This window comes from Trypanosoma theileri (assembly GCF_002087225.1).
Source record: "Trypanosoma theileri isolate Edinburgh chromosome Unknown TM35_Tth_14_V1, whole genome shotgun sequence".
Lineage (NCBI taxonomy): Eukaryota > Euglenozoa > Kinetoplastea > Trypanosomatida > Trypanosomatidae > Trypanosoma > Trypanosoma theileri.
In genome coordinates this window covers 277,194-288,839 of record NW_021639856.1, presented here as the reverse complement: position 1 = coordinate 288,839, position 11,646 = coordinate 277,194, and the positions used below count along the sequence as shown (strand labels likewise).

Genomic DNA, 11,646 nt, shown 5'->3' with positions numbered 1-11,646 from the left:
AACAACAACAACAACAACAATATCAACAACAGTATCAATATTAACAATATCAATGATAATAATAATGTTAATAATGATAATAATAATAATAATAATAATAATAATAGTGATGATGATAGTCCCACACGCCGCAGAGTTCCCCTCACAACCCCGTGGCGAGTAGAGACAACTGAACGGCTTACGGCGCTGTTATACGATGTGCAGTTGTTGCGACTTCTCATGGCACTGTTAGAACCCGAATCCTCAAGCCGCAGTGACGGCGTTATTTCTCTTTCTTCTCCTCCTCTTTCTTCTTCTTCTCCTCCTCTTTCTTCTTCTTCTTTTTCTTTTTCTTCTTCTACTTCTTCTACTTCTACTTCTGTTGATGTAATGGTAGTGGTGGATCCGCAGTGGGCCGCGACGGTGGAGCCGCATGCACTTTCCGTGACGTTTTTGTTTTTTACCCGCCGAGTCTCATTGGCGATGGAACAACTTCGTCATGTTGTGATGGATTTGATGGAGAGAAGAAGGAGAAAAGAAAGAAAAAGAAAAGAAAAAGAAAAAGAAGAGGAAGAAGAAGAAGGACTAAGATCACAACTGGAGTATCAATTACGTGAGATCATATCTAGTTGGGAGGAGTTTGTGCGTGTATGTAATGGTAGTCATAGTTTTGCAGGCATTCGATTGGACTTGATGGCACGATTAGATCATATCACTTCACACATGAAAGAGGTGGTATCTAATTGTTGTGGTGATAAAAGAACAAGAATACTTGCAGAGGAGCCACTTGTGCTTTATCTTCATACAGACAGTAATGAAGTAGATGTGAATCCCTACTGCCGTACTTCACCTAGTGGGCATAACTCCTACCATGTGGATGATGATGATGATGATGATGATAGTAATAATAATAGTCATAATACTCTTAAATTCAATGATGCTAGTAGTAGGAGTACCAGTCATAATAATAAGAAGAATAAAAAGAGTACTATTAATGGTGATTATGATGATGAGGAGGAGGAAGAAAATGATAACGATAATGATAATGATGATAACTTCCATTCATCTCGATTAGGTGGAAGAATGTTTAAATGGTTACGTTTGGGTCATGGTGTTCACCCTATGAGTGCTGCCAAATTTGTAACGAAGGTTCTGTATAGTGTGATGCTTTTATTATCGGCGGTGTTAGTCGCATTGGAATATGATTCGCTGGATAGCTCCGTTTTCTACACTTTCCAAAGTACCAGAATCCATATCAATACAATTGGTAATAGTGATGAGAACAGCAATACCACTCATACTAACAATAATAATAGTAATAATAACAACAATAATGGCAGTATTAGCAGTAGCAGCAGCAGCAGTGGTGGTAGTAGTAGTAGATATGTTCTTAGTCTCACATTAGCCCATTGGTGTATGATTCGTTTTATTATTAGTCTCCTACTACTAGTTTTAATAGTTGTTGTGGGTATGATTCTTCGTATGAAATGGTTAGAGAGAGTTTCGGATCTCGCTTATATTTCCATCTTGCGGGAACTCTTTACGGATGGAGCTGCATTTCTTCAATTTCCCCGTCAAAATACAAAAAGCACAACACTTCATGTAAACTGTAGAGATGATGGGGTGGAAGATGTACTTTCATTCCCTACAGATGATGATCCGCTTACTTCTAAGCAGTCAACCAAGATGGAGGAAAATAATGAATGGTTTCCATCAATGGCCGGTGTTGGGGATAGTAGTGGAGGGACGAGTACTAGAAGTACTAGTTTAGTCCCTGCAGGGAGTTTTTCTTCTTCGCCGACTCCACCTTCATATTATTATTATTATTCTTCTTCTCCTCCTACGCCTTTTATTCCAACTTGTCAAGGAAGTCCCGCTCATGGGATTTCAGACTTTCCATTCTCTCCAACTACAGTGGAAGATCACAGAGAAGGACCGACCACAGATGGGAGAGAATCTAATTGTTGGAATACAGAGAAATTAACAACACCAACAACAATAACAACAATGGCTACGCCTCTGTATAGTCCATGTATAGAGGCAGAACGAGAGAAACCAATGGTGTTTGTTGATGTTCCCGCTGGTGGTGGTGATAAAAATCAGGAAAGTTCACAATCCATAAATGTTGATCGATCAGCAAAGATTTGTCGACATCTTGCAGAGAATATAAAGGATTGTGTTTGTCCATTAATGGTGGTGGAATATATTCAATATCCCACAAGTAGTCGTAGAGAACACCGATCCTCCTCTCATCATCATCATCATCCACCAACATTTCCTGTTGCCTACTGTAATCTCGCAGCACTGGAATTACTTCACTACAGTTGGCTCTCAGATGTAGCTGGAAAAGATATAAGAAAAGTATTTGGACTCTATCGATCAGTTAAACGATTATCACGTAAAAAACGATCCTCCGATGTGAGTAGACGAACATCTACATTACCAGCATTACCACAAACCCCACAAAAACAACATGGTCGTCTTTTTCTAGTTCCAGTACCGCCATCTAAACAACATCAGAAACAACAACGACATCATCAACAACAACAACAACAACAACAACAACAACAACAACAACAGGAGCAAATAGAAGAACAACAACAATATCATCATCATCATCATCATCATCAACAAGGAAAGAAAAGTCGTTTAGAAGAGATTACGGAACCGAAAACTCTCTTTGAAAATGGTGTAGAAGAGCTTATTACGGTTTTTCTTGAACATGAAGGAACCTATTTGGATGTATATGCAATGAGTATTAATCAACTGACATTACCCTCTACTTTCTGTAATGTAGAACAACCATGTACACCCCATTCTGCTGAAAAGTCTTATTTAATATTACTTTTTCTCCGTCAAAATACAAATGAAATGGAAGGAATGCCTCGTCCTATTAGTCGTACAGTTTCTGTAAATGAGAGTGTCCGATCACATCCCATACATGCTTCAACTACACTTAGAGGTGAATCACCATTTGGGACTCAGAAACGAGCTTCAACGGCAGATATGAGAACAGAGAATTCGGTAAGTTTACCCAAGTTATTTAATGTAGATCGTGATACAGAAGATATTACATCTCGTACTAGTTTAGCCACACAACGTCTTCGTGCTCATAAATCACCTGTATTTAATTACAGACGATCTAAAAGACGTTCTACTGTAAAAGGAAGTGCAGCTTTTATGTCAGCTGAACGAGGTCACTCTGTTGATAGTGTAACATCTCATCAAATACGTCAAAAATTAGAAAGTTTAGCAGCTGTATTAGAAGTAGAGGTTTCTCCACTTGTACCAGAGAAATTCCTTTTTAACTTTGTTGCACTTATGATATTTGTTCAACGAATATTAAAACGATATAAACGTGTGAAGTGTACTGTTAACGTAGAAAACATGTTTCTCATTCTTGAAATAAGAGGAGAAGAATGTTCTGGATTAAAAAGAGATACAACTCCTTCAATAGATGATACTGGTTCATTCTCTTCACGTGATGCCACTGCAAGTGAAAGTTTAGGAAAAGGAGGAGATTATTCACCAGATGTGAGTATTAACTCTCTCCTTTCACCTACTCTTATAGAGTATTTACACGTTTGTGAGGCTTCTATTCATTTTATCCCAAATGGATGTGTACTTCGATTCCCTTATACCACACATGAACGTCTACAACTTATGGAAGGTGTTGGATCTCTACAATTATCCACTGTAAAAGGACTCTCTCTTCTTGGTGTGGCTGCTACAAATGCCCTTACAGAAGAAGCTGTAGAGAGTACGAAAGGTGAAATGATTCATTTAGATCAATACGCTGCAGCTGAAGAGGCATTTTCAGAAGCCATACGTAAAGCTGAATCTTTCTGTTCTCAAAAACTAGAAGAAAGTGGAGTAACTGAACAAAACTTTGCGAAAGCAGATGCTATGGGTCTAGAAAGTAGCAACAACGCTTGCTTTTTTCATGGTCCTAGTGGACAACAAATAGAAGAAGTAGCAGGTTCTTCAGCAGATATTGCATGTGGTTTACCATCTATTTTAAATCCTAATCGTCCAAGAAGTGGAGATATCTCTAGTACGCCTTCTACAGCACCACCACCACCACTACATACTACTACTCCTCCTCCTCCTCCAGTACTAACACCAGTACCAGCACCAATCACACCAATCACAACAACAACAACAGGAACAACAGGAACAACTACTAGGCGAGAATCCATGTCTAGTTCTCATTCAACACAACCAGGACTTCCAGGTTGGCAAACTGGTTCAGGTCCAGTACGAGCAGATAATATTTTTGGTAGAAGTAGATGTCGAAGTGGTAGTGATACTATGGGAACAAGTATATCATGTACTGGTCCTTTTGTAAGTAATGCGACAAACTATGGTAAACAATATCTTCACATTTTATTGTATTTAAAGGAACAACGACCAGATGTTGTACAATATTTATGGTCTAAAGGACATTCAGCAACTGTTGTCTCAGACAAGGCGGTAATGAAACGTTATCTATTAATTGGACTTCATGTTTTTGATGTAGTATTTATAGAATGGAATGAAAAACTAGTAACTCCAGATATTCGAGACCTTATAGGAGTAGATGCAGGAAAACAAACAACTATTTTATATTTGTTAACAGAAAATTCTTATAGTTTACCTTTACCTCCTGGAACTCCTGATGAAGCTGTTTTACGTTTACCAGATATTTCAGAAGTTTTTACAGATCCTACTATTGGTCAAAATGCAAGTCTTTATATTCGTCAACATCGTCTTCGATATGAAATGGTACAAGTTCGTTGGAGAAAGAGTTATCAAATAGTTCGTCATATAGGTACTGGTGCATTTGGTGATGTATATGAAGTTTACTTGGTAGTCTCACGTGGACGTTTAGCTATGAAACGAATGTTTTTAAGTGGAGCTAGTAATCGTGTTCTTGAGCAACTTAATCGTGAGGTATTAATATTAAGTCAATTAGATCATCCTAATATAGTAAGTTTTTCTCATTCATCTATGGAAGAAAACTCTTACTGTATTTTTATGGAATTATGTGATGGAACATTAAGTCAAAGACTACAAGGTCATGGCACATCTCATCATGGTAGTGCACGAAAAGGAGAAAGAGGAAATCAACAACCACCTTTACCACAATTAGCAACAACTCCACCATTTTCAGTTTCATCCGTTACGAGTAGTCCAAGTACAGGAATTTTAGATTCGGATAGTACGGCTAGAGGACATGATCAACTAACAGCACGTGAAATAGTACTTCTTCTTCATGATGTAGCCAGTGGAATTCAGTATATTCATTCACAAGGTATTGTACATCGAGATATAAAACCTTGTAATATCCTTTTTGTAAATGGTGTAGCGAAAATTGGAGATTTTGGAAGTGCTGCTGAAGAACGAGCTACCAAACCACTTATAAACATGAAAGGTACATTAGCCTATATGTCTCCTGAAGTTTTACTTGGTGAACCCTATGGAAGACCATGTGATATGTGGTCTTTTGGATGTTTACTTGCAGAAGTTATTGGACTTCGCCTTGGACACCTGCAGGGACTTCACTTTCCTGCTTTAGTGGAATTATATAAATCTATTCCCTTTACGGGCAGTCTGCCCATTACACTCTCTAATCACAGGAGTGGAATGCTGCAACATCACTTTGGGGATAGTACGGCTCGAATGATACTTGGAGCGATGAAAAGTGCATTTAATGAAAGTTCTAGTGAACGTCGAGAACACGTGGCTCCACGCAGGCGAGTCCCTTCACAAGTAACGAGAGAAAAAACCGCAACTTCTGCAGAGGAAGACTTGGAAGATCTACGTTTTTTAAATAGCCCCAGTTGTCAATCCACACGTGCGGTTACCTTTATTAGTACGACCAATACCAAATTTCTGGGATCTGAAAAGGCGGAATTGCCAGAGAGTCTTGTGGAATTATTAGAAGGATTATTTCATCGTGATCCCCAGAAGCGAATGACGGCCCGAGAAGTATTGGATCATCCAGTTACTTGGGATGTGGAGTGGATGGAAATGGTTTTACGTGCGGTGGAGGAGGTTTGTCCAGTAGAGGCGGATGAGGTGCCAGCGGAGGCTTCCCATGCGGGGGATTCTACAATATGGAGAGGAGAAGATACACTGGACCTTTCCATTGATTCTGAATAACGGTAAATATTTATTACGATAGAAATGAGCGTCTATCATTATTATTTCTCTTCGTTTCTCTCTCTGTCTGTATGATATATATATATATATATATATATATATATATATTTTTATGTATGAATGTATGTATTGATGTATGTACTCATCAATGAGTGAGTGTCCCAAAAGCGAATAGTATAGGGGAAGGGGGGGTGGGGTGGTTGCTTGTGAAGGTGAAGAAAACAAAAAAATGGTAAATAAAGGATAATACAATGAAAAGATAATGTTGCTGTTTCTTTTTTTTCTTTTTCTTTTCTTTCTTTATGCTGCTATTTATGAGCAGATGGCTGGAACTTTTCTCTTGCAGAGTGTTTAAGTCTGGTTGTGCTGACGACCATTGTTCATTCAATCGTGTCACTCTCTTTATCTCTTATTACAATGGCAAAACACATACAAACAGACCAACACACAAACTCGCATATAAAAAAAAAATATATGTGAAGTCATAATAATCATTCTTTTTTTTGTTTTTGTTTTTTTCTTTTCTTTTCTTTGCTTTGCTTCTTCAATTGCTTCTGCCAGTACTAGCGGACCTCTTGGTTTTGTGCTTTCTTTCTCTCTCTCTCTCTCTCTCTCTCTCTCTTTTGTGGAAATTAATTATTTCTATCTATCTATGTGTGTGTCTGTGTGTATATCCATGAGAGAGGGGGAGGTAAGAATACTAATACTATATACACTGATCCTCAGTTATTACAATACACTGATGGGATAACAACGTTGGGAACGTCTTATACGTCTCTCTTTTTTTTTTTTTTCCTTCAGAAATAAAGTGTGCATTTTCTTTTTCTTTTTTTTGTGTGTGAGTGTACTTATGGCTCTGTGTATGTGAAAGAAACATGTTCCGGTGTGGCATCTTCTTTTCTTTTTTTGTTATTATTTTTATTTCTGGGCAGTCCATCCCTCTAACAGAGAAGACTCCATGTGAAATGTATATCTTATGAGGAAAGAAAGAAAGAAAGAAAGATGATAATAGACGTCAGAGAAATCTAATAGAAGTGAAAATAAAGAAAAAAATAAACACGAAGCTAAAGAGGATTCCTTCTTTTTCGCTTTTTGTTGTTTTTTTTTTTATCTTTCTTTCTTATTCTTTTAGAAAAGATATCTCTCATTCTCTAATATATATATGTATATATATATATATATAGTTCAGTATAAGTATATATTAGTAATGATGATGCTACTACTGAAGTTTCTTCCATGCTTATGTGTGCACACAAGTACACGTCCATGTACTGTATAAGTATATATTAGTAATGATGATGCTACTACTGAAGTTTCTTCCATGCTTATGTGTGCACACAAGTACACGTCCATGTACTAATCGTTTCTTTTTTCATTTTATTCTACCTATATTATATACAAGCCTTTTGAATCCTTGTATTGTGATGTTGTTTAGCTTCTTCTTTTTTTATTTATCCTTCTTATTTGGTCTTTTTCTTTTTTTTTCTTCCTAATTTGCCTGATTGACAGTTTTGCTCCTTCGGGTTTACTTCTTCTTTTTTTTCCCTATACTTATTTTAATTTCGCTGCAGTCCATGTCGTATGTGCTGAATATATAAATGTACTTCCAAGACGCACGTCTAATCAAATATGGAAATATGAAAGAAAAAGGTGAGAAGGGAATGTAATGTGTTTGTGTATGTATGTATGTATGTTTGTAATGTTTTTTTTTCCTTCTTTGTACTCTATTTATCTATCTATTTATTTTCTTTTTTTTCTTACTCTCTATTTCTCTTATTTCATTGTGAACTTCCTTGTTGCTATTGTCACTGTTCCTGCTGTACAATTGCACACACCTTCTTTACTTGACACTCTCCGTGTATTACTCACACTACACGTATAAAAGAAATATATATATATATATATACTTGTAGGTCAAGTTGATAAAATAATATTCTACAAATACTTTCAAGTCTATTGAAGTTTGTGTGGGAGAAGCACAAGTAACTAACCATCAAAATAGAAAAAAGTACTTCCTCAATACACAATATTAAAAAGTCATGCCGGAGTGTTGGATTATGCCAGCAGAGATCCAAGATCCAAAAGCCCCTAACAAATGTACACCAAATGTGCCTGTAGACATCGCTGCGTTAACTGCATTAGGTGTTTCCTATCGACACTTGGATCTATCGGATCTACTTAAGAATGCAGAGAAGTTAGAAACTCCCATCTTGGCATTAAAGAAGGAATTGGGTTATGTTGGTCATGATATTGTGTGTATATCCCCAGATAAACACCTTGGCGGCCCCACTGCATTTGAAGATCAATTAAAAATCTTCTTTACTGAACACATACATGAAGATGATGAAGTTCGACTTATTCTCTATGGAGCCGGTTACTTTGATGTGCGAAATACGGATAATGCGTGGGTGCGTATTTATGTAAAGCCGGGTGATTTTCTTCTCTTGCCCGCTGGTATTGCCCATCGCTTTACGGTGGACCACACACAACACACAGAGGCCCTGCGGTTGTTTAAAGAAAACCCAAAGTGGTTGGCCATCACACCGCCATTTGACAATAACCCCGCACGGCAGGAATATCTACAGTTTCTCAATAAACACAAGTAAAGAGAGATAAATAGAAAGAGAAATAGAGAGAGAGAGAGAGAGAGAGAGAGAGAGAGAAAAAGAAGAAGAAAGGAACGGTAGTTGTTGAGATGCATAACTGTTCTTTTTAGTGTGGGTGGGGGGTGGGGGTGCAAAGGTGGCTGGTGTATTAATTGGAAAATATTTGCGATCGCCACAACAAGAAGAAAAAGAAAAGAAAAAAAAAATAATTTATAAATGATGAAGAAGAAAAATAATGAAAAAATTTTTTAAAAAAAGCAAAAAAAAACATCCAGAATAGAAAAAAAAAAAAGATACATATATGTAATGACAAGGGAAGAAGAAGTGGGTTGTGGAAGAATCTCGTTGAAATCGTTGTGGGTACGTGAGAATCCTGTGGTCTCAGTACTAACAAAATAAAGGGGGAAAGAGAGGAAAAAAAAAAATGTAAATAACGATATTGGGATATAAACAAAGGAAAAATAAAAACACATATAAGAAAAGAAGAAGAAAAAGAAAAAAGAATGTCTATTTTTTGAAAACTTGCCTCATCCAGCGTATGTGTATACGCAGAGAGATGGGAGGGAAAAGAAAAAAAAAGAAAAAAAACTGATAAACTGTTGAATGACACAAAGGAAAAGAAACAAGTATATTCCGCAAGCAACAGGAAAATAATAAAGAATCAATAGTCTCAAGAGCAAAAAAAAAATGCTTAGAGTTGGCTTCCCTCTCATTTTTTTTATTATGATTAGTCTCTTTTTTTTTGTCTTTTTTTTTATTATTGGTCTTTCTTTTTTACTGTTCGCATATGACTGTATTTACCATATATATGTAAGGTTCCTTAATAGTACCAAGGCAATGCATGTTGCTATTTTTGGGGTTTCCATTCAGGCTGGAGTAGGGTTACTCCTTCTTTGAATCGTGCGTAACTAGTGGTTTCATTTGTTTTTTGTTTTTTTTGTCTGACTGTATTAATACGTTTGTGTACTCGCGGAACAACAGCAATTTTTCTTTTTTTTTTTGCGATCGTTATTATTATTATTATTATTATTATTATTATTACCATTGTTGTTTTTATTATTATCTTGTTTACGTACGTTTTGGTCCCCAAAGAAATGTTATAAAATTATTCTCTTGATCTGTGTTTCTTGTCATTATTTGGAATTTTTCTTTTTTTCTTTTCATTTTTTTCCATGTAACGCCTTTCCACAAATTAAATAAATAAATTACTTTAATAATAATAATAATAATAGCAAAGCATAACAAAAGAGTTAAGCAACATGAATAGAAATTGCATGCGGGAGCGGGAAAAGCATCAATGTACAGTAGAGATCCGAACACGTAACGCCCAACAGCCGTTGTCGTCCTGTGAAGATGAAAAAGACTCCCAACTACCCCTTCACATTCCCAGCAACAACAACAACAACAACAACAACAACAACGGCAGTAAAACCCAACGCCGATTAGGGACTAGCAGCACCTCCATTTCCTTTGATGAGAGTGTGTGTAGTGAGTCCACATCCCACCGCAGTCAAACAGCACGAAAACGACGAGGGAAGAGTGAGTGTGCAAGTGAAACGACATCCGCCTCTGCACGATCCTCCCGCATTTCATGGCGACTACCGCAAAAGGAACAAAAACCCATTCAAGAATGGTCCAAATCACGACCAGACAGCTTTCACCGGGATGATCGTGTTTTGTATACACCCAAGAAGGAGGAACTATCCGTGAAAACCACATCCAGTCTAATCCTTAATGATGCCCTTAGTGAAGCACCGTCAGTGACAACAGCCACTTCCACGAGATTGAGAGGAAGTAGAAGAAATGTGCTGGTCCGTACCTTTAATCACGGCAACACTACAGAAACAGCACTAACTAAACAACAACTAGAGAAACATATGCGGCGTGCTCATCAAAACACCTCATCGGGGAATACAGCAGTAGTAACAGGTGTAGGGAATAGTCTGACGACGTGGGATTGGGATTTGGCGAATGGTGAAAAGCGTGGAGGCAGTACAGTTCTCAGTTCTCGTCAACATCACCAGCAGAAAAAAAAGGACAAGGCGCAAAGCACGATCCCTACATCTACAAAGAACAATCGAGATGTTACTGCATCAGCAAAAGGTAAGGAGTCTGATCATACCGCAGAAGAAGAAGAAGAACTTATTGCACGCTTCTACGCTCAACAAAATGCACAACGTCGAAAGTCTGTAACTAAGGCAGAAACAGAAACACAACCATCGTCTTCTTCAACAAACGGGGCACTCAGTATAACTAATACGCAACAACTATCCATTTCAGATAATCCACAACAACAACAACAACAACCTGAACTAGATGCATCAATTAAGTCTAGCTATACAGGTACCCCCCACAACATCCACGTACAACAAACTTCAACAATTTCCCCACCTAATACAATCAAAAACGAAACGTACACTTTACCAGATACACCTTCAGAAGCAAAAGCCATTTCAACACTTGAGGATTTCAGACAACACGTCATTCAAAAGAAACAAAAACAAGGAGAAAACATACAAAACCATTCGGCAACGAAAACTTTCAATAATAAAATGGAGACCTCCACTACAACTGAACATCATACAAGTGGCACTGAAGGACGAGAAATTGTAATAAATATAGAAGATGATTCAATTACACAACAGCAAGCAAAAAAAGATGGCGTCGCCATTGCTGAGGAGGAGGAGTCCCATCACAGTTCAGTACTGAGTGCTGTGCGGCAGCAGGTGCATCTGGTTGAGAGCAAGATGGAACTGAGTGCAGATGAGCAGCGAGATCGAGCCGCCATTGCTGAGGAGGAAGAATCTAATCACAGTTCAGTACTGAGTGCTGTGCGGCAGCAGGTGCATCTGGTTGAGAGCAAGATGGAACTGAGTGCAGATGAGCAGCGAGATCGAGCCGCCATTGCTGAGGAGGA

General features: G+C 37.7%; 3 protein-coding genes across 3 annotated transcripts; all 3 read left to right on the top strand.

Annotated features, from left to right (window-relative positions):
• On the top strand, nucleotides 1-6,123 carry TM35_000142050 (putative protein kinase; the record flags this gene model as incomplete). Its single annotated transcript, XM_029025650.1, has 1 exon — nucleotides 1-6,123. A coding segment is annotated over one exon (6,123 nt), but the record flags the coding sequence as incomplete, so codon positions are not given.
• A 2,039-nt stretch (nucleotides 6,124-8,162) lies between these two features.
• On the top strand, nucleotides 8,163-8,729 carry TM35_000142040 (putative 1,2-Dihydroxy-3-keto-5-methylthiopentene dioxygenase; the record flags this gene model as incomplete). Its single annotated transcript, XM_029025649.1, has 1 exon — nucleotides 8,163-8,729. One exon carries the CDS (start codon nucleotides 8,163-8,165, stop codon nucleotides 8,727-8,729), a length of 567 nt encoding a protein of 188 aa, XP_028883059.1.
• Nucleotides 8,730-9,988: 1,259 nt separating this feature from the next.
• On the top strand, nucleotides 9,989-11,644 carry TM35_000142030 (uncharacterized protein; the record flags this gene model as incomplete). The annotated part of the gene is made up of 1 exon (XM_029025648.1): nucleotides 9,989-11,644. A coding segment is annotated over one exon (1,656 nt), but the record flags the coding sequence as incomplete, so codon positions are not given.
• Between the last annotated feature and the right edge of the window lie 2 nt (nucleotides 11,645-11,646).